We start from the raw sequence: 27,701 nt of genomic DNA on the forward strand, positions 1-27,701 counted from the left end.
CAGCATGGAAGATGTATTGTCTTTAAATAGAAGATGTAATGCCTAAGGTGATATTTTAAAGGTATCGGTCACATATCCCCATCAGCTAAGGCTAGGCAGGTGATAACCCGGGAGAGAGCTCTCTTCATGGAAGTAGCTGTAGAAATTGTCCCTCATAGAAATTTGTCTTATATTGATGGAGTTACCTTTCTGATGCCAGGGAAGAATTTATTTTAAACAAAACTTTCCAAAATTACCTGTTTGCTTTCTGTTTAATCTTATATTTGTTCAGATGTATACTCTTGTTCATTTCATATTTTAATATATTGTCTTGTTATTACTGTCGCTTTATGTGAATTACTCTAGAAATGTGTTTGGAGGGCACTATTTAAAATTACATGTGTATTGCTGAGGTACTGGAGATAATGGACATAGTCATTTAATTTGATAGATAGTAAGCTGCATAATTATATAATGCTTAAAAAATCTGCTTTAAGAAGTTATTTCCCCAAAGCCTAAAGTTAGATCAACAGGTTGTTTATGTCAATATTAAGAATGCCTCTCTGATGAATTACAGAAACCTATTATCAAAAGTTCCTAGCATGTAATGAGGAACTAATTCAGGCTGTCAGTTTTGCATCATTTTTTACTGGGTCAATTAACTGTTTTCTTAGAAGAAACAGTTTCTTTAAAGTCTATCACATTTCCAAATTTTATTAAAGCAAATGTTGATCTAGTCCCTCTATCTTTTCTTGTTTAGGTGGAATAATTATAATCCATTCCTTCTGATTCATTCTTCAAGAAGATGGGAAATTCTTATGCGGGACAACTTAACTCAACACGTTTTGAAGAAGTGTTGCATAATTCTATTGAAGCTTCTCTCCGATCCAGTAATTTAGTACCAAGGCCCATTTTTTCACAGCTATACTTAGAAGCCGAGCGGCAGCTTTCATCTCTAGAAGGTAAGAAGTGCTCCTTTAGAAATATTTCTAGATCGGGGTGAGTCCTTGGTGTGTTCTGAGCTTGGTTGTTTTGTTGCATCCATTTCATTATCCAACTAGGATTGATAATATTACCTAGCTGGATAATGAAATGTCTGCAAGAAAGCAACCAAGCTCAGAAAGCACCAAGGACCTCAAAGTGCTCCTTTGTTATGGCTACTTAAAAAACACACCAGTTTTTAAGGTGATGGACATTATCCAACCGTATGACAGTTGACATACTTTTCACGCACATAATAGAATGTTCCCTTGCTCTGTTCATCCTTCTACTTTTATGGAATGTGTCCCAATCCTCAAAATAGATTTAGATATGTATAAAGGTGCAAAATGGACCTCCCAGTGAATATTTATTCATGAAATATCACTTTGGCTTGTACATAGATTAGTATACAGGGATAAAAGCTTATCAAGAACCATTCTTCCAGAAATAATTAGTGTGTTCTTACTTCTCTGATTCTTTTGCTGATCCGGGATTAGAATGTTGTAAAGTCCTCCCTGTGTTGATATATAGGCAAAAATCCTTATTGAGTTTTGCTCTCAACTACTGAGAGGCAAAAAAAAATATGTAATAAATAAAAGAGGGAAAAGTTTACATGACCCATCAGTAAAACAGAAGCAAAACCTCATCTCTATTTCCAAAGGTCCTTGTTTTTGTGATTACTGAACACACGGGAGCCTAGCCAATTTCAGTTGGTCTCATCAGTACTGTTCATCAATTCACTATATAGAAAGGCTTCTGATACAGTATTAGATTTAAATTTCTCATTTGTATGAAGCCTGCAGATGTTATTGTTCAGAGTCTTTGAAATATGTCAGGGAGAAAGGATTGACTTTTCAACTATCACTTAAAAAAAACTCCTACAAATTTAACTGGGACTTATGCTCTAATAAGTGTATATCAGCTCAAAGCCTTTTGAATTTGTAAATTTGATTTAGTGTAGTGAACTGGAAAGAAATATAGCATTTGTGACTGGGATCCCAGCTGTGCAATGGTAAAAATGAGCATAATTGGAACAAACAGGATTTAATACAATAAAATAAATTGCAAATTGCAAACTCACCAATCAGTATTTCAGACAACAATTATTTTGATGATGAATAATATTGACTAAAAGCTGACAGTATTCTTACCTTTTAAACAGAATTTTTATACTTCCTCACTTTGAACAACAATATTGGGTTCAGGTTAAAGTTCAGCCTGGGAACTTCAGATACATTCAAATAGCTTAAAGTATCAGAAAGTATACTATTTTATTTTATCTTAATAAACAGCATTTTTATACAATATATTGGGTCTTGTTATTTTCTTGTATTGCTTCCTGGGAGGTGAAAATCTTAAGATACAATGTTCCCTTTCCCAAGCAAATTACTGATATTTTTTTTTTAGAACATGAACCTTTCTTAATAAACTTTAGAATCTCCTACACTTCTGATCATCACTATGGAAATATTTCCTTCAATTCATTTCTGTTTTCCTTTACCAGTTTAGGGAGTACTTCCTTATGTCCGTTTGGCATGTGCCTGTGATCTCCCAAATTACTGAAAGAATAAGTAATACCCTTGTTTTGGCATCCACTTATTTGTTTTGTGTATTTTTGGTGTGGAATACCTGTGATATTGGAAGTTTGCCCCAACAATAAAATAAAACAAATTGTGGTGTCAAGTGGGGAAAAGCTATTTCTGCAATTGTTCCAAGATGATGGGGTTGTCTCCTTTCATATGTGTGTGATATTCAGTCATTCATTTCATTCATTCAGTTTTCTCATCATTGAATCAAAACAGACTGATAGCAGTTTACATAATAGTCAACATTAAAAAATTCATAAGAATACCCATGATGCATATAACAAAAATTAAAATTATATAAAATATACATGGAGTCACAAATCTGTTCCTGTCAAAACTTTTTTAAAATCTACAGAAAAAAAAAATCTTGCAAGCAGTATGAAAGTGGTTTGACACTGCAGTCTTCTGGAAGTTATTTAGGTAGCCCAGTTAGTAGCCCAATTAAAACAAACAAATAAATGTTCCTGGGATCTTCCATCCAAGTACTTACTAGGCCTAACCCTATTTAGCTTGTGAGCTCAGACAAACAAATGAGGTGCCAAGTTCTTATTGGATAAATCAAACATCTGGAAAAAGTCCAGTCAATTAAATCACTAAAGAACATGATTTTCTTTCAGGGTAAATAAAATTCTTTGTCTATTGATTTAAATACAATTGATTTAAATACAATTTTTCTTAGGTGCATAATTTTGGATTAGCATGCTAAATGTGCAATAGAAGAAATACTAAATATTATCTGCGATTTTACCATTTTATCATTTTATAATTGTCATGATTTCCAGTTTATTTATATTCCCAATTCAGAGTGCTGGCTTTGATAGTGAAAGCTATTAGTGTTTGAGACTATGACTTGAAAATATGCTTTTCTCTATAAATACCTGTATGGACCTTGAGATTATCCCATAAACCCGTATTCATGTGCCTTCATAAATCCCAGTAAGATTACTAGGAAAAGGATCTTGACATTTCAGTTGTGCAACCTTTACCTAGGTAGGTGAATTAATAAAAATACATTTGTTTCATTGTTTTTCCTTGTTAGCCTAAGGGCTGACTACTATATATTGATTTTATTTTCTACTGCTCAAGTATCCACACAATTTGTATTCTTTGCATCAGTGACTTATTCATAATTAGAGTAAAGAACAATTCATACAATTATTAGAAAACTTTTTGATTGATAATGATTGATAATATTTTCTGGGTTTCATCTGGAGAGAGTTCACTCGTGAATGTTTGTTACTCAATCACCTAAGCTTTCTTCCATGTGTGAAGCAGCTGTCAGTGTTTGGAAGTTGTCCCAGGGGTCTAGATAGCTATGGAGGTTCTGTGGTGTTTTGAGTGATGTATGAATCAGGTGATTGCTGCACATTGATCCTGTCTATAAACTTGTACAGATTGCTTTCAAAATGTACATCCCATGTATGCATGTTGTGCATTTTATTAATGTTCCCACTGTGCTATAACATCTGAAATTCCTATTCAGTTTGATCTTCCATAATCAAGTACCCTCAAAGTATATAGGTCTGCAGTTTTCATAGATTCCAGTTGGTATGTATATGTATAATTCTGCATGTTTGGAAGGCATCAGATTAGAAAATAGCAATAGCACTTACAGGTGAAACTCGAAAAAATAGAATATTGTGCAAAAGTTCATTTATTTCAGTAATGCAACTTAAAAGGTGAACCTGATATATGAGATAGACTCATTACATGCAAAGCAAGATAATTCAAGCCGTGATTTGTCATAATTGTGATGATGATAGCTCATGAAAACCCCAAATCCACAATCTCAGAAAATTAGAGTATTACATGCAATAAAAAAACAAGGATTGTACATAGAAGAATATCGGACCTCTGAAAAGTATAAGCATGCATATGTACTCAGTACTTGGTTTGGGCCCCTTTTGCAGCAATTACTGCCTCAATGCGGTGTGGCATGGAAGCTATCAGCCTGTGGCACTGCTGTGGTGTTATGAAAGACCAGGATGCTTCAGCTCTTCTGCATTGTTTGGTCTCATGTCTCTCATCTTTCCCTTGGCAATGCCCCATAGATTCTCTATGGGGTTCAGGTCAGGCGAGTTTGCTGGTCAATCAAGCACAGTAATCCCACGGTCATTGAACCAGGTTTTGGTGCTTTTGGTAGTGTGGGCAGGTGCCAAGTCCTGCTGGAAAATGAAGTCAGCATCCCCATAAAGCTCGTCTGCAGAAGGAAGCATGAAGTACTCCAAAATCTCCTGGTAGACAACTGTGTTGACCCTGGACTTAATGAAGCACAGTGGACCAACACCAGCAGATGACATGGCTCCCCAAATCAACACAGACTGTGGAAATTTCACACTGGACTTCAAGCAACTTGCAGTGTGTGCCTCTCCATTCTTCCTCCAGACTCTGGATCCAAATGAGATGCAAAAGTTGCTCTCATCAGAAAAGAGGATTTTGGACCACTGAGCAACAGACCAGTTCTGTTTTTCTTTAGCCCAGGTAAGACGCTTCTGACGTTGTTTGTTGTTCAGGAGCGAATTGACAAGAGGAATACGACAATTGAAGCCCATGTCCAGGATCCGTCTGTGTGTGGTGGCTCTTGATGCACTGATTCCAGCCTCAGTCCACTCCTTGTAAAAGTCCCCAAAACTTTTGAATGGCCTTTTCCTGACAATCCTCTCCAGGCTGTGGTCAACCCTGCTGCTTGTGCACCTTTTTCTTCCACACTTTTCCCTTCCACATAACTTTCTATTAATGTGCCTTGATATAGCACTTTGGGAACATCCAATTTCTTTTGCAATTACTTTTTGAGGCTTTCCCTCCTTATGGACGGTGTCAATGATGGTTTTCTGCACAACTGTCAGGTCAGCAGTCTTTCCCATGATTGTGATTCCTACTGAACCAGACTGAGAGACCATTTAAAGGCTCAGGAACCCTTTGCAGGTGATTAATTAGCTGATTAGAGCGGGACACTTTGAGCCTAGAATATTGAACCTTTTCACAATATTCTAATTTTCTGAAGTTGTGGATTTGGGGTTTTCATGAGCTGTAAGCCATATTCACCTCAATTATGCCACATCACGGCTTGAACTATCTTGCTTTGCATGTAATGAGTCTATCTCATATATTAGGTTGACCTTTTAAGTTGCATTGCTGAAATAAATGAACTTTTGCACGATATTCTAATTTTTCGAGCTTTACCTGGAGACTTATATACCGCTTCACAGTGCTTATAGCCATCTCTAAGCAGTTTACAGTGTCAGCATATTACCCCCAACAATCTGGGTCTTCATTTTACCCACCTCAGAATGTTGAGTTTGCTCGTGAAATGAATACCAATGCATATCTCTATCTCTATCTATCTCTGTCATCTCTATCATCCCTATCTCTGTCTCTATTTAATCCATATCTCCATAGCTGTCTTATCTTGTTCTGTCCATCCATCCATCCATCCGTCCATCCATCTATCCATTCATCCATCCATCCATGTCTCTCTCTCTCACAAACAAACAGCATCTGTAAATATGGTACAGCTGTTACTAATAAAGTTATCTTGCTTGCTGATCCTAAAGTGCAATTTATCTGAGTTCCAGTGATAGTGCTTGTGATCTCTTTAGCAGGCAATAGGGTAGATAATGAGGAAGAGGAGGAGGAGGAAGATGATGATGATGATGAAAGTTCAGAAACAAGTAACCCTCCTGTTACTTATCAGATGAAACCACCACCTGAAGGTTGTTGCACCACCGATGGTAAGATATTAGTGTCGTTTGGATGGTTAATGTATAGGCATGCTATAGACTAGCATTCCCCAAACTTTCCGGTTCGGCGGACTGGCAGTAGCAGCAGGGTCAGGGGTGGGGGTGGGGTGGGGGGCTAGTTTCACATGCTCACTCATCCATCACTTCCAGGGTCTGGTTCCAAATGGGCTGCAGCCTGGCACCAGGCCATAGACACCCGCCCCCCCCCCCCCGGGGTTGGAGATTCTTCTTATAAACAGTTAAGATGTATTTTTTATATTAGCAACATGGCCTTATTTCTTTAGGATAAAATGGAACCAAATTGTAAAATCCAGCCAAAGCTTCATTTTACATGTAAAAATACATAATATTAAGGAACAAAGTCCCTTTCACTGTTTCCATAAAATTTAAGGCCTGGTTTTAAGTTTTATTATGCTGCTGGTAAAATTGTATACTGCAACATCCTAAGTGGCTCATATGCTTTCTGTACACCAATTACCATATTATTTTAAAAATATATAGCAAAATAAATACTGGATACTGCTTATAATCTGTTTTTTTTTTCTACATTCCATTTTTTCCCCATTGTGATAGAGTACAGTATATTTTCATTACTGTCTCAGTTTTCACATAATAGAGTGTGTACTTTTTAAATGGTGGGCCAGTCATTAAGGAGCTCAGACTGAAATTTACCACTTTAGTAAAACTTAGCCTTAACCAAAACCTTTTATATATTATGTCCACATATTTTATATCTTTTATTTATACACAGTATGTGAAAATGTCTGTATATATTAAAAAGTCACAGGATTTGAAAAATAGAATTTAGATCAAGTTTAATTTATAATCCATCTCCTCCTACATGGCATGCCAATCATGCCAATTATAACAATGTTTTGTTAAATTATTGATTACAATCAAAATTCTTTTAATTTGTAAATTAAAAATATTGAGGTATAATTATAAGAAAAGAAGAATGTATATTGGCAGAATATATTCTACATCGGGGCTGTCAAATTCTCTGCCCGCGGGCCAGATGCGTCATGCACCGGCCACGCCCACACCTGATTTAGCAAAGGGGAAAAAAGTTCCAATACGTCATGGGATGCCGCTGTGATGACATGAGTTTGACACCCCTGCTCTAGATCATCTGTAAAAGGCCCTCATTCATAGAAAGCATACATCCAAGATTAAAGATTGAGCCAGTTGCCAGGATAGTTTTTAAGATCAATTTTAGTGAATGACTGTACTAATATTGTTTGATATGAAGCTCTTTATATTGATCAACTACGTTATTTTTTTTTAACCTGGAAATTATTTGGAAATAGGTAATTCTTGAAATTTGTATATGCTGCTACACAGCATTTTTTAATGTAAAGCTTTCTTTTCTGTTTGGAAATGACATGTCGGCTGTTCTGGTGCCAGCATTAAAAACAATCCTATTTGTCAGTCTACTGTACAGCAGAGCTTCTAACAAGACCAGGCTGTCCAGGACACTAGGAGACAGCAATGTATAGCTTTATACTAAGAGTTGGTAAGGTACCAGAGTCTGTATGCGGTATATGACTCAGCCTTCCATCCTTCCGAAGTTGGTAAAATGAGGACTCACATTGTTGGGGGCAACATGCTGACTCTGTAAAGTGCTTAGAAAGGGCTGTAAAGCATGTGAAGCGGTATATAAGTCTAAGTGCTATTGCTGTATCCTGAGGAAGACTTAGTGATGTTCACTCTATTCACCCTAAATTTCATACAAGACTATACAATTTTCATACAAAGAGCGTTTGAAGGTTTTTATGTATGCTAAATGTGACCATGACAGAATCAAGCAATCATGCCTTACCCGAGGAACAGAAGTTCGTTGTCAGATTTGTATCGTCTGCCCAATAAATGAAAATGTTTTTTAAAGGAAATACCATGCTTATGTGTTTCAATTAATAGATAAGTGCTTGACTTACAACCACTCATTTAATGACCATTCAAAGTTACAACAGCGCTGAAAAAAGTGACTTATGACCATTTTTTCACACTTACGACCCTTGCAGCAACCCCGTAGTCACGTGATCAGATTTCAGACACTTGGCAATTGGTTCATATTTATGCTGGTTGCCAGGTCCCAGCGATCCCCAAGCAAAGTCAATGGGAGGCCAGATTTGTTTAGTAACTTAACAACTGCAGTGATTCATTTAATAACAATGGCAAGAAAGGTCATAAAATGGGACAAAACTCATTTTACAACAGCAATAGAAATGTTGGGTTCAATTACGGTTGTAAGCCGAAGGCCAAAATTCTGTGAATTGGAGCCCATTTGTCCCACCTTCTGCTACTGTTGCCAGTTGCTGAAAAGAATAAATAAAATATGTAGGGGATAATTTTCTCAGAAAATTGCACACTGCACTTTTTGCACGCGGGAGATAATGAAACAACGACCATGCAATATTTGAAGGGCAAATCTACACTCCTATCAACCTATCAACACAATACCCTCTTATCCACTGAGAATGTTTTGACTCCGACCCAAGGTTAAAATGATAACTAGGTCATTTTGGCTTACCAGTGCCTGAACTACATCTTGAATTACTGGGTTATTTTTGCACATTTCCACTGCTGTTTTTTTTTAAAAAAAATGTTTAGCAGGAGTTTGCCAATACATCATGACTATCAGCATTTGAATTAAGGAGTTTTGCCTGAAGGGTAAAGAAAAATAAAGACTTTTGAGCAAGTTAGTGAACTTGCTAAGTTGGGGGGTGGTGGTGAGATGCAACGGTTGTTAAAATATAAATGCTGAGTCTTCCCCTCCCTTTCTCTTTTTTTAAATGTTACTTTTTTTGTTTGTGCAGTTTTAAAAATGGTAAGCAGAAGGGATAATGAAGGGAGGAAAAAATGTCCAAGCTGAATTTCCCTTTCATCTTCCCATTTTAAAGCAGAGTTCATCGTAACCATCTATTTGTTATCTTTTCTTTGTTATTAGTTATTCTTCTGTTTACATTTTTTGGGTAAACTTTCTGTGCAAATGTTTTCCAAACCGCTGCTTTCTTTGGCTCCTTTATGTTCATGCATCTTCACAAGATACGTTGCTGCATCTTCCATTGTAGAAACTTAGATCAAGCTAATTAGGCGAGTCTAATAGGTGGATGAGCTATTCATACTCCCTAGCTTTAGTTTTGTTTCACTGGCAAGCTTGATGAAGAATGCTGTCCTTTCTCTTCCTCTCCAGGTTTCTGTCAGACGGGCAAAGACATCAGGCTAGCATCCATTTTAAATGAACCAATTGAAGTGCCTTCGGGATTTTTACTGGTTGGTGCAAAATCACCAACCTTACCCGATCACCTTTTGGTGTGTGCTGTGGATAAGCGATTCTTGCCGGATGATAATGGGCACAATGCCTTGCTGGGTAAGTGGGATTGGTAATTCCCTTTTGTTGTCATTCAGTAACATTAGCTGAACAATCTCATCGTCTGCGGTTTGCTCTCTTATCCTTGAAAAAGTACAATATGAGCATGAATGCCAGTACAAAAGGTCTTGACTCCCGTCTACGCTTAAAAACATGGTGAGGTCATTTTGGCTTACCAATGCCTGGATTACAGCTTGAATTATTTTTGCACATTTCTGCTGCCATTTTTTAAAAAAAGTATTAAAAAGTTTTAAAAAGTTTCCTTTCTGCTGCCTTGGAAAGCTTTTATTTTAAGATAGGATGTCGGTAAATAAGTTCAAACTGTATAGGTAGTCCTCAACTTATGACCACAACTGAGCCCAATGTTGTTAAGCGAGAATTTGTTAAGTGAGTTTTGCCCTATTTTCTTGCCACAGTTGTTAAGTGAATCACTGATAAGTTGATAAGTTAGTAACTGTTCTGAGCCAGCTCCTCAAACACAACAAATCCTCTATAGTTAAATAAATGTTTCCTTTATTAGGAGTCCCAGCACCCTTGACAAAAAGTTTCTTTCTCACCACAGGCTAACCAGCCTGTCCAGCAGGGAGATGAATAGTTGTCTGCCACATCTATTCATCTCTGCTCCTTGCCTTTTATCCCCAGAGCGAGGGAGGGGCTTCACTAGCAGCAGTGGCGCTTCCTTCCCAAGGATCGGCCCACAGATTTCCACTGCTCTCCTCTCCTCTGCCTTCTGCACATCCACACATCAGGCACTGGGCCCAGCTGTTCCTCCTCTTCCTCATCAGCCACCTCCAGACCTGGGGGCTATTGATTCTCCATCTGAGGACTAACGGACGGCCCAGACCCCATCTCTGTCTCTCTCTCTCACCATTCAAGCTCCATTCCTTCTTCCCCCCCCCAGAACTCTCAGGTTGCCTTGATGCTGACCCTGATTATGGGGCTTCTCCAGTGACTTTGCTGCAGAAGGTTGCAAAAAGTGACTCCATGACCCCCGGGGCACTGCAATAGTCATAAATACAAATTTGATCACATGATCATGGGGATGCTGCAAAGGCTATAACTGTAGAAAATGGTCATAAGTCACTTTTTTTCAGTGTAACCTTGAATGGTGTTCACTAAATGAACTGTTGTAAGTCAAGGACTATCTATAGTTCTTAGGAATCCAGATGTCTTTGTACAGTACATTCTGAATATCACTTTAACCTTAATTTTCATTACATTCTTTTTATTGTTCATTGGTATATTTGTAAACAACTTGGCCTGACCTTCTTGGAAATGACATCTTTTTAGTTTCAGTAGATCTTTCAGATTTGGAATATAATGTCCCACCAGGGGGCCATATCCTTATGTTTAATGGTTAGTATTCTAAATAAATAACTAAGCAAATATATTTATTGTTATACAGTTATAAAAGAGATGAATAGAATAGAATAAAATAAAAGGGACCTTGGAGGTCTTCTAGTCCAACCTTCTGCTTAGGCAGGAAACCCTACACCACTTCAGACAAATGGTTGTCTAATCTCTTCTTAAAAACTTCCAGTGTTGGAATATTCACAACTTCTGGAGGCAAGTTGTTCCACTGATTAATTGTTCTAACTGTCAGGAAATTTCTCCTTAGATTAATATTTCCAAATCAAACTTATTTATGATCATTTTAAGATGGATTAATAAACCTTGTCCTTGTCACATAACTCTACCCCGCAAGTTGCCATTTGTGCATCTGACCTTGGAAGATTAGTCAATCTGATAGGAGGAGGCAGTGGTTGTAGATCTTAGACTTGGACTTGGACAGGGAAAAGAAGGATGACCCAGGTCTAATCTGTCTCTTTCTCTCTTCTAGCTTGCTTTAGTTACAAAACTGCTGACTGTCAGGGGGGAAAAACAAGTATCGAAAGAATGCAAAATAAAGATGGGATGAATAGATAGATGTTAGTGAAATTAATTTTGTGAGTGGAAGAAGATGTCAATCCAGAGTAAACTCTGAAAGAAACTAGATTGGTGCTAAATAAATCAATTAAAAGACTTTTAACGGCAACAGCTCAGATTTAGTGTATAACTTCGAAAAGAAAAACAATTACTTCTCAAGTAAACTTATTCAAGTATATTTTGAAACTTTTGTTAGAAAGCTATTTTCCATACTGCATATATTTCATCCTTTTACTGGACAGAAAAAGTGTTTGATGTTTGAGTGGCTGCTAGTTGTATTACTAGGCCACAAAGGTCTACAGAGGCCTGCCAATAAAAATCAAAGGAAAACCACGTGAACCCCATATAAATAAATGTAAGATTTCAGTTTATAGCCAGCCCTGTGGGAAGGGGCAGAGTAGATAACTTTGTCAAGCAATAATATGTTTTGCTGTAAGATCTTGCTGTCTTTGATGGGTTACAATACAATTGGGCAGCAGCGATAGTAAAGAAATTATAGGGGCTATAAATTAGCGATGTGTTGTCATTTTAAAGATACAGGGAGTAGTGTCGAACCACTCAGCCCATTCATTGCTGCTGCTATTAACAGTTTAAAGTTCCTAGAGCTGTTAAATCAGAGGAAGCAGTATATGTGTTAATTGCATGCTAAACTACAGGAGAAAAGGATAGTAAGAAGCATTTGGTAATAATAACTAATGTTACCTTTGTATGTACATTTGTGAGTATTTTAAATTGAACACTGGTGTTCCAGTAATTATACATACCAACATTCTTCTTTACTTTACGTACATATTCTTTACATTATTTACCCAGTGACCGTCAACTCAGTCTCTTTCTAAATTTTTGAATTTTGAATCAAAAACTTTTGAATTCTCCAACCCATAACTGAAATACACTACAAAATCAAGTTTAAAAATAAATGATATAATAATAACATAAAACTGGAAGACATACTCGCTTCCTTCTTAAGATTGATGGGTGCAACATCTGCAGCAAACCATGATGACATCAAAATAACAACACCTACCCAGTGATGTTTTATTCGTGTTACCCTGCATCTGATGTCTGAAGAAAATTGTATTACTTGCGTGATGAAGCAGTCCCATCTTTTTCATTGTTTTCCTGCTAACTGTGTGAATGCCCATGATTTAAAGAATTTGAAGCAGAAGTTTATTTATTTACTTACAAGGCTTGGGGGCGGGCACTCCAATTAGATGTCTCTGAGATACATTCAATTCTCCAGTTCATAACTGGTATACACTAAAAAATCCAGTTTAAAAATAAATGATATCTTATAATAAATAGTATCATAAAACTGGAAGACATACTCAGTTCCTTCTAAAGATTGATAGGTGTAGCAGATTGGTCCCCATGGCTTGATGGAACAAATTTTTACTGATTTGTTGAAAGCCAGGAGGCAGGGGACTGTGCAAATGTTGGGGTTAATACCGTTCCGCGCAGGGGGCTGGTAACTGCTTCTGTGGTCTGTCAGGATGGCAGTTTCTGAATGAGGAGACACATAAAGAGTTCCTTCCCTTTATTGGGCGGACAGTTGTTATTGGGAGACACTGGTTTTGCAGATGCCTAAATCTGACCATGTAGCACTTTAAAGGTTCAGCCTTGAACCAACTAGCAAGCAGTGCAACTCTCAGAGTAGAAGTGATACATGTCACATTCTGGGCCACTTGTAACTTCTGAATGCTTTGGAGTAGTCTAGTTATGAGGCAGCCAAGGAAAAAAATGTTGATATTGAAAATAAGGAAATTCTGCTCATTTGCTCTGGTTGAAAACTTTGAGGAATGGTATTTGCAATAGGAAACATGTGGGTTAGCCGAAAAAGATCTTTGGAGCACTTGATAATTGATTGCACTTTTGATGGTGGGTATACCTGGAGGCATCTAGGAGCTCACAAGCAAAATGACCACATCCTGTACTATTTTGTCTGGAATCTGGAATCTGTCAAATGGTCTTTGCACACACCTCTTAAAATCAGAGAACGATCAACAGAAATAAAGTTTTGGAGTTCTGCCTGTAGCATTTAAGACATCATCATCACTTGTTTTCTTCATATGTCATCTTCCAGTTTACTTAACTCATTCATTTTGCTGCTGTGACTCCACCAAAGACATTTAAAACTTTTTTAATATAATAAAAATAGCAGTAAAAGAAGCAAGGTGAAAACATAAAATCAATAGTATATGAAATTTGCTGTAAAAAACAGCTGAAGCATTAGAAGAAACATGACTGGAAATAATAGTCTTAAACAGATGCTTGAATGAAGCTCATGTTAATAGTTTTCTCCCTTGTGGCTATTATTAGTGATGATGCTGATTAATAGAATTTTTCTTAACCTGTGAAAGTCTTCCAATTTCTCTTCAGTGTTTTGGGGTGCTTTTTTTTTCTTCCTTTTTTCTTCCACAGCTAGACTTTTCCCCCTATAATCCAAACAGCTTCATTTTGACAGTTTATCTTCATTCTTAAAAAGACTGATTAATTTATCAGGGCAAAATTAAGCACTGTAATGGGAAAAGATTGAGAATATCTTCACATTGTACATGGGACATACCATATGCAAATCATATACCTTTTTAGTCAATTTCTTGCACTTCTGTTTCTATTAAACCTCATAGCCGATAGCCCTTCCTAGCTGACCTTGGCTGATCTTGAAAAAGCTAAGCATTATTTGGACAAGATTAAGAATTCTTGGAACTGCAAGCTAAACTGCCAAATTTAAAAACATCCTCAGAGGCAGTTAGTAGTTGCAGATTTTTAAGGGAAAATAGAGTCTTGGTCTATCCCAGAGTTCTCCAAACTTGGCAACTTTAAGACTTCTGGACTTCAACTCCCAGAATTCTCCAGCCAGATGGGAGTTGAAGTCCTAAAGTTGCCAAGTGTGTGGTCTATCCTATGAAGGATATAATAGCAACTTTACATTGTGTTAATCTTTTAACTATCTGAGTAAAGGTAGCAACGGGCCGTATTACTTGATCTTTTCAACCACAACAATAACATCTATTTCTGTATCTCTTTTCTACTTAACTCTGAGTCCACAGGGAACTTAACATCTGTAAAATTGAATGTAACGGCAATAAAGCAATAATGATGATTTAACAATAAAAATAATTTAGGAATGCAACATAATGTAGCAGAGATCCTATTCTCTGATCAAAATTCCTAGGAATTTTCTCTGACCTTAAAGGTCCTACTTTTAAATTATGCAAAGAAATCAATAATCAGTACAAGTGCAATATAAATTACTGCACCTAGTGCTAAATTAGAATCATGCATCTATGTTTTGGATCAACTGTTTTATCAAATTTAAGCTTACATAGAAAACATTAAAAACATCTAGTCAAAAAGATACATAAACTAGCTGATAAACAATCCAAAACAATCTGAGGTAGCAGCAAAAACTGAAAGCATTAATTAAACTGAAATAATACTTGTCACACAGGTGGAAAAATGGTGTGGTTTATTTCTGTGCATTTTGCACAATGTCCAGTTTTTCAGAGCATGAAATATTATTATCTATTAGACAAATAGATACACAGGTTATAGACAAATCACTGATAGATGTACAGAAGTGAACAATCTTATTATTATGATTCCTCATGGCATGTTTTATAAAATTAAAAGTTGCACATCCAAAAATATTAGTGCATGTTTGAAACAGAATTCATTCATTCTTGGAATACAGTAATTAAAAATACAAGGATTCTTCCTAGCCCACCTCTGTGGCTATTTTTTCCTCTGTGGCCATTTTAAGAAGAGTCATAAGGCATGATTTTTTTTTACTTAGAATGGGAGACTGTCTATAAGCCCTTTTTCACAAGTCTAAACAAGCATAAAAACATGCAAGCAGATGCGTTTATGATGTGGTATAAAGTAATCGCTCCTACCTTCTCTCAATTTCTGGGGTCCTCTAAATTGTGAACAGGTTTGTTTGAGTAGAGTCATGTTGTGCAAGGGCAAATTCCAGGCTTCCTATGTTTTCTAGTTGCTTCCTATGTTTTCTTTGCTTAAAGCAACTATTATTCACAGGTATGCTGCCTCTGGTCCTGGAGGTTCCAATTAGCTACTTAGTTAATTTCACAATGTGTTCATAGAATGGACCTTTTAAAGTTGCTACTTACTGCCATGTTCTAGCCCAATCATTTCATCTCTCTCTCTCTCTCTCTCTCTCTCTCTGTGTATATGTGTGTGTGTGTGTATGTATGGCATTCAGCTTTGTTCGGGTATTTTCCCATGTCATTGTAGTTGTGCTTTTAAAGTTGTAGCAACGTTTCGGCAGAATCTCATCTGCCGAAAACTTAAGAAAACATATATATATATATATATATATTTTTCGCGGGGACTTGCATGTATGGCATTCAACTTTGTTCGGGTATTTTCCCACGTCATTGTAGTTGTGCTTTTAAAGTTGTAGCAACGTTTCGGCAGAATCTCATCAGCCATCATCAGGCTTCTGTATTGTGTTCATCTGTGAGTCAGACTTTTACAGTTGTTTCAGTTTTAAATTTGGGGCTAGCCTATTGCTGTGCCAGAATGTTTTTTTCTTCATCCTGATTGGTTGGGAGTCTTGGTCTGTGTTTATTGGTCTTGCAGTTTGCTGTGTTCTGCTTGATTGGTGTTTCTAATATCTTCTGTCTGTTTTGTGGCTTTTTTTGTGTGTGTGTGTCTTGATTGGCTGAAATCTAGCTTCCTAACAAATGATAGCCGTCCATTTACTCAGAGCCAAGCTGCACTAAAAGCCTCCAATACATGAACACAATGTTGCCAGCCAATCAAAACACACACACACAAAAGCCACAAAACATACAGAAGATATTAGAAACACCAATCAAGCAGAACACAGCAAACTCCAAGACCAATAAACACAGACCAAGACTCCCAACCAATCAGGATGAAGAAAAAACCATTTTGGCAGAGCAGTAGGCTAGCCCCAAATTTAAAACTGAAACAACTGTAAAAATCTGACTCACAGAGGAACACAATACAGAAGCCTGATGATGGCAGATGAGATTCTGCCGAAGCGTTGCTACAACTTTAAAAGCACAACTATAAAGACGTGGGAAAATAAAGCTGAATACTATATATATATATGTATGTATATGTATGTGGATCTTTGGTTGTTCGGGTTTTCTCCCGCGTAAGATTCGAAGTATCTAGGCAACGTTTCGATGAAGTCTCATTCATCATCTTCAGGCTTCTGTCTTCGGCTCTTGCTTCTCAGAGTGATGTGAGATTGCAGCTGCTTCTTCCTTTTAACTGCTAGTGGGGGTGGGACTTGATTGGGTGGGGGCTTGGCTGTGTTCTGATTGGGTGGGGGTGTGTTCTCATTGGTAGGGGTTTGGCTGTGTTCTGATTGGTTGGGGGTTGGCCGTGTTCTGATTGGTTGGAGGCGTGTTCTGTTCAGGTGGGGGCTTGGTTGTGCTCAGGTTAGTCTTAGTTGCTGGGGGATTTGAGTTGGTGAGCTGTGATCTTGCTGTTTGGCTTCGAGTTCGTGGTCGTGCTGCATCTTCATAGTGGGTGTTGGTTTGCTTCATGTATGGCTCGGAGGGGTTTGAAGTGGGTAGTGATGCAGCTGCAGTGCAGCTTCTGGTCCATGGTCGTGTCTCATCTTCTGAGTGGGTGTGAGTCTGTTTTCTACATGGAAGTGTGGTGGTGGCATCTTGTGTGGCTCTCATGGGTGTGGGTCTGGTGTCATTCTTCATGTTAGGTACTCGTCTGTTCATGAGGGCGGGTTTCCAAATGGCTGGAAGGCGGGAGGTGTCATCTCGTTTGTTCATGCTGTGTGGGCGTTTTTTCTATCTCTATGGCTTCTCTGATTATTCTGCTGTTGAAGTGTTCGGTTTTGGCGATAGTTCTGGTATTTTTAAAGTCAATTTCATGTCCTGTGGCTTTGAGGTGTTGGACCAGGGAAGAGGTCGTTTCTTCTTTTTTGATTGAGTTCTTATGTTCTTTAATGCGTGCACTTATTCTTCTGTTAGTTTGTCCAATGTATGTGGTAGGGCAGGCAGTGCAGGGGATTTCGTATACTCCTTGGTTTTCTAATTCGATTTTGTCTTTGGGGTTTCTTAGGATGGTGGATATTTTTCTGTTTGTGCAGAATGCTGTTTTAATGTTGTGTTTTTGGAGGATCTTGCTGATTTTGTCTGTAGTGCCTTTTATATATGGGAGGAGGGCTTTGCCGTTTCTTGTTCTCTGTCTTGGATTTTGGTTGGGGTTTCTTTTTGGATTAGGTGGGTAATCTTCTTTCTTTGGAATCCATTGGCTGTAAGTACGTTGGTGAGAGTGTGTAGTTCGGTTTTTTGGTGTTGTTCATCGGCTAAGCATTTTGTTCTGGAGATGAGTGTCTTGGCTACGGAATTGATCTGTGCTGGGTGGTGGTGTGAGAGTGCATGTAGATAGCGGTTAGTATGTGTTTTCTTCTGGTAGATGGTGTGTCCTAGGGAGCCATTGGATCTTTTGTATACCAAGACATCTAGGAAGGGAAGTTGATTGTTGGCTTCTGTTTCCATAGTGAATTGTATTTTGGGGTGTAGGCTGTTGAGGTGTGTGAGGAAGTTGTTCAGTTTTTCTTTCCCGTGTGGCCAGATTATGAAGGTGTCATCTACGTATCTGAGCCAGAGTTGGGGTTTGTGGTCGTATTTTTCTAGAGCTTGTGTTTCAAAGTGTTCCATGTAGAGGTTTGCGATGACAGGTGAGGGGGGTGATCCCATGGGTGCTCCTTCTATTTGTTTGTATTTTTCTCCATTGTAGGTGAAGTATGTATTGGATAGGCAGTGGTTGGTCAGTTCTAGGATGTGCTTGGGGGGGGGGGGTTGTATTTGTTTTGGATGGCTGTCAAGGCTTCTTTTATTGGCACTTGGGTGAAGAGGGATATGACATCGAAGCTTACTAGTAGATCGCTGGGTTGTAAGTTTTGTTTCTTTATGATCTCTATGAACTGGAATGAGTTTCCCACCCCCACTAGCAGTTAAAAGGAAGAAGCAGCTGCAATCTCACATCACTCTGAGAAGCAAGAGCCGAAGACAGAAGCCTGAAGATGATGAATGAGACTTCATCGAAATGTTGCCTAGATACTTCGAATCTTACGCGGGAGAAAACCTGAACAACCAAAGATCCACATACAAATACCCGCGAGAACCTCAGAAAACAAATGTATATGTATGTAATGCAGAGAGGTGAATCCTTCACAGTATTGTGTAATTGTTTCTCCAGTGTTGAACGATCTGGTTTTTAGACTATACGATCCTAATTTAATTTCTTTTATTGTTGTCAGGGCTGCCTCCAATCAATTCCTAGGAAAGAAAACCCTTGACTCTATAGATTCAGAGAAAAAGTACTTTTACTAAGAACGAACTGAAAGCAGCAAAAGTCAGGCAAGATCTGAAGCAAATGCACAGGGAAAAGACAAACTGAAAATTATCTCAGAGCCTACTTCCCAATAGTCAGACAGGCAGAGTCCAATCATCACCCAGGGTGATGTTTTGGGAATGTCTCTGGTCCATGTGCTCCGTGCTGCCCTTGTGCAGGCCGTTCCCAGGACGGTTGGCCTTGAAGATGTCAAATAACCCAGGCTGGCCTCTCCGAGTCCAAGCCTCCCCATCGATTCCCAGCAATTCTACTCTCACATCACCTGCACATTCCCCCCCAAATGCCCATTGCTCCCTCGCTTCCTGTTTCCATGGCAGCTGGCAGCAAGCTTGAAGGAGAGTGATGATGGCGAGACTGACAATTGTTTTCCTGTTCATTTCAGAAGAGCATAAACACCAAGGAAGACTCTTGTAGTGCCTGGCAGTATCATAGGAAACCAATATTTTCCACAAAATTCAGCAGGGCAGTGAAATAATAAAAGAGCCTGGACACAGGTGGAGTACATCTAAAACTAAAAGACCTATTCGGGTCTTTGGCCCGTCCTTGAAAGGTCACAGCACTAAGAGGAATCACAGTGCCTCAGATGTGGTCTGCCAGAATTGGCTAAATAAAATTAACAGACTGATCAACCTTTGGTCAGGGTTGATATGGGCTGGTTTTGAACCAATGACCTTGAGGTGAAAGGCCTTTATCAATCCGACGACAAATATTGATTTCTAGCCATCTTGAGGTCTCAGCCATATGACAGAGATAAATTGGAGCACCTTCTGGTTGGTTTGGCTTCTGTGACCTCTGATTTAACTACAGTGCACATGGAAAATCTTTTTATTTAATTTGTTTACAAGATGAGGCTATGTCCTGCCCTGTGCTAGGTCCAGATGTTTGTGTATAACTGGGCATGACATACGATTCACATTTACTTACTGAATTGCTTGAAAATGTCATGCCAGTACAATTTGACTGTATGAACATTTTAGAAAGCCTCTCTTAAATATGGAAAATGGGCCTGCAGTTATTCAAAAGCATTTTTATTCTGCATGCAAGTTTGCAAAATAACAATCCAATTGTGGGGGGAAAACAGTGTGCCCTTGTAGGAATTTTGGAAATGTACAGCATAAATTCTGCTTAGTTCTGCCTTTTAAGGGTTCTTTTAGGTGAACATTTTATAGGCTTATCCATTTGTTCTCTTTAATGAAAAAAACTAGACCACCAGCCAGTCAGTTTTATTAATAGCCCCTCCTCTTGTACAAACTTGCTTTCAAAATCTCTCAGCTTGTATTGTAGGTGGTAAACAGATACAATATCTACAGTTAAACATAGAATCTATTTGTCATAGAAAATAAACTCAAACTCTGTTTAGTAGATGTATATAGACTATAGCTGGCAAGAAAGTTATTTTTAGTTTTTGGCTACAAGTGGATCTCTTAGAATGTAAAAATTTCAAGGGAGTTAATTTCAAACCCAAGTATTAAAAGACTCTTTCAGGTGTTTTATTTAGTAGTTGGTCTTATAGCAAGTCTAATGCTCAACCCACAATATTATTTTTTATTTTTTTGTAAATTGGGTGGCATTAGGGCTTGTTCTTAGTTAAGAAGAAGATATAGTGCTATTTTTCTGCATTGTGGAGAGCTGTATTTTAGCTGTGTGCCAAGTCTGATAAGGGATAATTCTCAAATTATCTAGGTCATAAACATCTAAAAAGTGTAATCAAACTTGTAGCTGTTCTGTGATACCAATTTCTTTCCTTTTTTCCTTGTTCTCATTATCCATTGATCTGCCTGGCTAATCATCTGAGAGATACGGTGTTTCCACCTGAGTTTTCATTAAAATCTAAGTGAAAGAAATAAGATAGGTATTAAAGTCAGGTTTGTTTGTTTTTTAATTTTGAAAAATCTGGTGTCTGTGTATGTCTCTTTTTGTGTTCAGAGCTATTGTTCCTTTTGTTAAAGCCATTCCAAGCAGATTGAAACACATTGTATGGACTATTTCATTTATCTTACCTCATCTTTGTTACTATTTATTTCGTCAGGTTTCTCTGGAAACTGCGTTGGCTGTGGCAAGAAAGGATTCTGCTACTTTACTGAGTTTTCTAACCATATCAATCTAAAGCTGACCTCTCAACCCAAGAAACAGAAACACTTAAAGTATTATCTGATCAGGAATGCACAAGGCACACTTATCAAAGGCTCTGCAATCTGCTGGAAGGGGGCAGGTGAGATAATGTAGCTCTCCTTTTAAAAGGTCTGGAATATCTCTGGAAAGTTTAGAAGTTACTGACATAGAACTCCTCAGAAATAAATCTGCTAAAGATCATTGACATTTTGTTAAAAGCCCAATAAAACACTTCTAAAAAGTGTAAGTATTTACTTTAAAGTCTCCTTTTAAAAAGTGCTTTAATAGATAGTCCGGAAGGCATTAACACCTATAGACTCCCAGTATGCCTTCAATATAAGACTGAACCATAATGTATAAGGGCAGATGGTCTTCTCCCATTCAGTCTTCTCCCATCCCTGGAGGAAACAAGAATGGGCAAAATACTTTATTGATATGAAGATGAATTATATGAAACCAATGATTCGAATGACATTTCTCAGGAATGAATGAGTTCCTTCTCTGAAGCAATAATGTAGGCATGCCTGCTTGTGTTGACATATACAATTCAATTTTTATAGATTTGCAAAAACAAAAGTGAGCAGGTCTTACTGGATAACAAGCACCTCATTTTATTTTTAGAATTCAGAAGCCGACAATCCTCCTCCAACACTTCTTCCCATACATTGTTTCAGCCCCCAGAGCACACAGGCTCTTCAGCAACTGTTATGAACGAACCATTTCTAGCTGCACATCCAGTAGTTCAAGCTGGAATCCATCAAACAAGTAAGTACTGAGGGGTTTTTTTCCTCAGATGTTCTGATCTGCATTTCCCTTTGCTTGCTATGTCAAATCAAGCCTGGATGGATTGAAACAACAGCAGGGCTTTAGCACTGTGTATGACCCTAAATCACTTAGAGCAATACATGAACTTGCCTATTATTTATCGCTGCTGATTGAATAACTCTGACACTGAGTTAATCTATTTTGGCAGCTTTACAAAACATATTAAATTGTAAAATAATCAAACTGGTTGGATTTGCACTTTAGGCAAGGGCAGAAATGAATAAATAAAACTGATCAAGGTTAACCGAGGCTAGCATGCTATGCATATGCAGATGGTGGCTCTTCAACTTAATCTAACTTAACATGTCATCTGAACACAAACTAGAAGTGTTAAGAGGGCCAACACCTGTGATGCACCATGGATTTATAATTCGGATTTCTGTTTCAGGTGGGATTTAATGCCAAGAATAGACTGATATGCAATGATTTCTTTGAAATGTGAAATATTGTTTCACTTCCAATAGTTCTTTGCCAGTTGGAAAGCAGTTGTTGATCTCTTTGGTCTTACAATACAAATAAAGTTTGTTGAGTTAACTTATTTCTATATCAACTGTGCTTTATTTGAAATTGTGCTTTATTTGAATGTAAGGAGAAACTTTCTGACAGTGAGAACGATCAACCAATGGAACAGCTTGCCCTTGGAAGTTGTGGGAGCGCCCTCACTTGAGACTTTCAAGAAGAGATTCGACTGCCAATTTTCAGAAATGGTGTAAGGTCTCGCGCTTGGGCAGTGGGTTGGACCAGATGACCTACAAGGTCCCTTCCAACTCTGATTATCTGTTATCTGAAACTGCTTTAAAGCCAGGGCTTTTCACATGCGTATAAGTAAGGAAATGCTGTGACTTAGACTTTAAATCACCTCACAGCTTCATCTGACAGGAAGAAAAAGCCAAGCCAAAGCTTTGTAAGGCTGGTCCTATATTGAAGAGATGGGGACTAATTACATCTAAATGAAAAAAAAATTTTTTTTGTCTATTTTTAAAAATCTGGATTACCTTGACGAAATCTTGGCTAGTAGATTCTTTGATTTGAAGAATGATAATGGTGGTTGAGTATCAGCTCTATAATTTCATAGTTGGGAAAGCTGGCAGGCTAATTTTGGGCCAGTCATTCTCTCTCAGCCCAATTTACCGCACAGAGTGGTTGTTGTTGGGAAAATAGGAGAGGGAAGATGTATCGGGTGTTTTTGCTACCTTGAATCATTTGTAAAAATAATAAAGGTGAGAAATAAATAAATCAATTTAAAAATAAGTCCCATAGCTTCCATCACTGCTAAGTCTCTCTGTATCTGCACTGTGAATTGCCAATTGTGGGACCGCAAACTAAGAATTCTGGAAATGGCAGTCCCAGGTTGGAAATGATGTTATAAAAGTTATATAGCACTGGTTGATAAAGGCCACTTAATGACTGGCTTAACAATAGAAATAATTATGGCAAGAACACTGTAAGCCACATTCATTTTGGTTGATGGGGCCTTTTTAGATAGCTATTTCAATTCTTAAAATAACATTTAAGGATTTATTCAGTCTTCAGAAAAGTCTCCTGCCCTTGTAGGAGGTGCTTTCTTAGGTGACTAAAACAATTCTTGTTCACTCAGAGGTAAACCTCGTAAAATTCAATGTGACCTTCTCACAAAATTATCATGCTTCACTAAAGTATGATATTTAGGCTTCATTACACCAATTGTGTTAAAGTTTAGAGAGTGGATTAAATCAAATAACACTTTTCCTGTTTAGTAGTTTTTTTGAGAAATTTATAAATATGAGAAAGTGCACTTGCTTATTTATAGAAAGAGTATGATATTAAAATATGAAATAGTCTGCATCACTGTGGAGTTAATGTTTGGTACTAAATGCAATAAAAACAGCATATAACAGAAGTGGAAACATCTGTGAGAATAAATTGGTTGCTTAGTGAATGATTAACATTGGATAGAGAATGAACAAGAATGTTGGATATGCTCTTGGTTGTTTAATGTATTTACTAATAAAAAGTGGTGTTGTTAAAAGTTTATTGACTGGGTATATAAAAGTTTATGTACCTTTGTGGGCAAATTCTGAATACGTTGCCTGAGAAACCTAACGATTTTCAGTGAAATATAATTGTGTAATGCTGGAAGGAGTATGAATCTGAATCTGAGTAAACATAAAAAGTAAGTTAAATGCAGCATGAATGGATTATTAAGAAGATGCACTTTAAAACAAAAATGAGGACTAAAGCATGAAGCTTGGATTGAATGCAAAAGTGAATCATTAACATGGAAGAAACACATTAGTGATAGAATGGATGAGGGTAGAAAAAGAAAATAAATATGGAGGAAGAGTGAAAAGGCTGAGGGAAAAAAAAATCTAGGAAAAATAACTAAATCATCCCTTATAGAAGAGAGGTATGAGAAAATTAAAGAACGAGAGACAATATTTGAATCATGTACCAGACTGATGGAAACTAGAACATTTTTTGAAGCTAGAGAAATATAGAAACTTAGCCAAGTACAATGAATGGTGTAATATAGATTTAGCTACATTTCTCTTACCTGTCTCTTATTTCACACTTTTAATTCTGTGGCTTATTGTTTCTCACATCTGTGATTTGTATAATATTTTTACCCTGAAAGGGAATGTGGCAAGTAATTATAATAATAAAAAACCCTGAAGTTAAATATTAAAGATGGCTAAAATTAACCAAACTAACAATTACTCTTACAAAACAAAATAATTTCCCATCTGTGGTTGTGGCCATTTTAAAAATCTTTTTAGCAGTTTTATTGTAATTTCTTTGCTTGTTGTGAGACTCTCAGAGTTGTTGGGAGTCAGCTGGCATACAGGTTTAATAAAATATTATTATTAACTAGCAGATTATTATTGCTAATATAAGAAGGAAGATATCTTTTGCTACTTTTCTGAGTTGGCAGGAGCAATGAACATTTCTCAAAGCTCTAAAACAAGGCTGTCAAACTCGATTTCATTGAAGGCCACATCAGGATTGTATTTTACCTCGGAGGGCCAGAGTGGGCGTGGCCAGAGTGGGTGTGGTCAGCTCGACATCACTCGTGTCAGGGGTGCCTGTGGTGCCCGAGCCCTCTGCCAGAGAAAACAGGCTCCTGAGCTCCATTTTCGGCTGCAACGGCCTCCTGTAAGTAACCCTCTGCCAATGAAAACAGAGCTCAAGAGGGCTGTGTGCAGCCCACCCGAGTTCTGTTTTTGCTGGCAGAGGCACCGCAGGCCAGTCTTTTGCCATTTCCAGGGTGGCCCGGCAGGCCACATCTAATCTCCCCATGGGCTGGATCTGGCCCCTGGGCCTTGAGCTTGACACCCCTACTCTAAAACATGAAGGAGAAAGTGCCATACGTTATATTGAAGATTTAGTTATATACTCAAGTTCTTTAGATATATGGGCATATAATAATGATTCCCTTGGACAACTCACATTTCTTAGATGCCCCTAGCTTTTAATCTGGAACTCTGAATGTCTGTTTAACAGATACAACTCTGATGAATTTAGTACAAATGCACCATTGCATATTTAAAAAGATATGTTAAACACATTTTTCATCCATTCAGCTGTATAACTTGATGGGGTCTATGACAACTCACCACGGCCAATTCACCGCGGCCAACTTGCCACGGGACAATTCAATGCGGGATCAATTCCTTTTATTATTTATCAAAGTATTACAAAAGCTGGTAGTCATAAGGAAAGGTTTCCTTTGATACAAGAGGTAAAATGATTTTGACAAAAACATGGTCAACAAAAATAAAAGGAGCTAAATAAACAAATAAAAATATTTTATTTCAAAATATTCCTATTAAATTGGAGAAAGGCGTTTTCAAGAATCAAAACCAACTAATGTCAAAATTGATATGGCAGAGAAAGAGGCTTAGAATTAAGCTGAAAGTTATGCAAGACACTAAAGAAAAAGGAGGATTTGGCTTGCCTGAATGGGAGTTATATTATTATGCAGCAATTCCAACATGGATAAAAGAATGGATTACACTGAGAAATAAAAGATTGTTAAAATTAGAAGGCCATGATATTCAAGTGGGCTGGCATACCTTCTTATGGTACAAAAAAGGTACAGCACATAAATATTTTCAGAGACACTACTTAAGACAGGCACTGTTAATAGTTTGGAACAAAATCAAATATCAAAATTACATGAAAACACTTATTTGGCTTTCCATACTAGAAGCATTTATACACCCAAATTTGATAAAAATGGAGAAAATCATAACATATAGAGACACACTGAATGAATAGGGAGAACTGAAAACTAGATTAGAACTGGTAGCACAAGGAGTGAATGTAGAATGGCGGTCTTACTTACAGGACAGGAAATCATGGGGCATTAATAAAGAGTTAACAATTCTGGATAAGCTTCTGTTAGAGACCAATGATAAATTAATAAAAGTACTATATAGGTATTTATTAGAATACAGACTGGAGGAAGAACATGTAAAATAAATAATGCTGGCATGGGCAAAAAAAATTGGTTATAATATTGAATTGGCTAAATGGCAAAAGCTTTGGACCACCAATAAGAAAATAACATTGGTCACGGCATATAAGGAAAACTTTTATAAGATGTTTTACAGGTGGCATCTTCCACCAGCAAGGCTTTCCAAAATGTTTAAAAGTCTATTTCCAAATTGTTGGAAATGCAAAGATGTATCAGGCACATTTTTTCACATGTGGTGGACCTGCAATGCCGCAATAAATAAATAAATAAATAATAATAATAATAATAATAATAATAATTAATAATTATAATAAATGAATGAATAAATGAATGAATAAATGAATGAATGAATGAATGAATGAATGAATGAATGAATAAATAAATAAATAAATAAATAAATAAATAAATAAATAAATAAATAAATATTGGAGATTAATTCAGACATGGGTGGAACAAATGGTGGGAGAGTATATTCCATTTAAGCCGGAATTTTTTCTCCTAAGAATAATATCAGAAGGATATAGGAAGGATTTAATTTATCTAATAGTACATGTGTTGACAGTGGCTAGAATAATATATGCTCAATATTGGAAGAAGGAAGACATATTGCCAGAAACAGAGGTAATAAGGAAAATTATGGCCTATGCAGTATCAGACAGGTTAACTCTAGAATTAAAAAATAAAGGGAAATTTGAGTACTATGAAACATGGAATAATTTTTATCGGTGGTTGCATAGAAGAAGGCAAGGTCGGAACATAAGTAAATATGATAATTAGAATAATTAGTAAAAAATGTATCAAAAAAGAGGATTGTAAATGGTGAAGTCAAATTAATATATGTATAACAATTGTAATGCCAGAATGGCTACACCATGTTGTATTCTTATAATTAAAATAAAATAAATAAATAGGAAATTTTAAAAAAAGGAGCTAAGTGAATCCCGTGGTAAGTTGACAGCAGCAAATTGGCCGTGGGAAGTTGGCTGTGGTGAGAACTTCTCCCTTTCTGACTCGATGTATGAAAAGCACTACCCTGCTGACTGTTTTCTTTCCTTCCTATTGACACAGCTCCTGAGCATCTCCCATCAGCTGCTTGCCATCCAGCCTACAATGGGAAAGACTCTGCCAATCAACAATCACTAAAAAGCAATTTACCTTCCATGACAAAACCATCAGCATTAGGTATCTTGTTTTGTTTATGCAGGAACATGTTTGTGTATTCCAGGCACTGGAATTGTGTTAAGGCGAAACCAAGTGTGGACTTGCATTCACACAGTGGAATGTAGCCTTGCTATTGGAAGACGAGGAAAAGCTATTTCTTCACCAGGGTCTTTTTCACCAGGAGA

General features: G+C 37.4%; 1 protein-coding gene across 2 annotated transcripts in view; it reads left to right on the forward strand.

Annotated features, from left to right (window-relative positions):
* The first annotated feature begins 744 nt into the window (after positions 1-744).
* GREB1 (growth regulating estrogen receptor binding 1) overlaps positions 745-27,701 on the forward strand; it is a 63,784-nt gene continuing 36,827 nt past the window's right edge. For both annotated transcript variants that reach the window (XM_087917277.1, XM_026695302.2), the window contains exons 1-6: positions 745-941; positions 6,146-6,277; positions 9,480-9,656; positions 20,992-21,174; positions 21,696-21,839; positions 27,424-27,537. In XM_087917277.1, the coding sequence (XP_087773403.1) occupies positions 785-941; positions 6,146-6,277; positions 9,480-9,656; positions 20,992-21,174; positions 21,696-21,839; positions 27,424-27,537 (907 nt within the window). In that variant the 5' untranslated portion in view covers positions 745-784. The remainder of the gene's footprint in view (positions 942-6,145; positions 6,278-9,479; positions 9,657-20,991; positions 21,175-21,695; positions 21,840-27,423; positions 27,538-27,701) is intronic.

This window comes from Pseudonaja textilis, chromosome 1 (genome assembly GCF_049901715.1).
Source record: "Pseudonaja textilis isolate UNSWEBS1 chromosome 1, rPseTex1.2, whole genome shotgun sequence".
Lineage (NCBI taxonomy): Eukaryota > Metazoa > Chordata > Lepidosauria > Squamata > Elapidae > Pseudonaja > Pseudonaja textilis.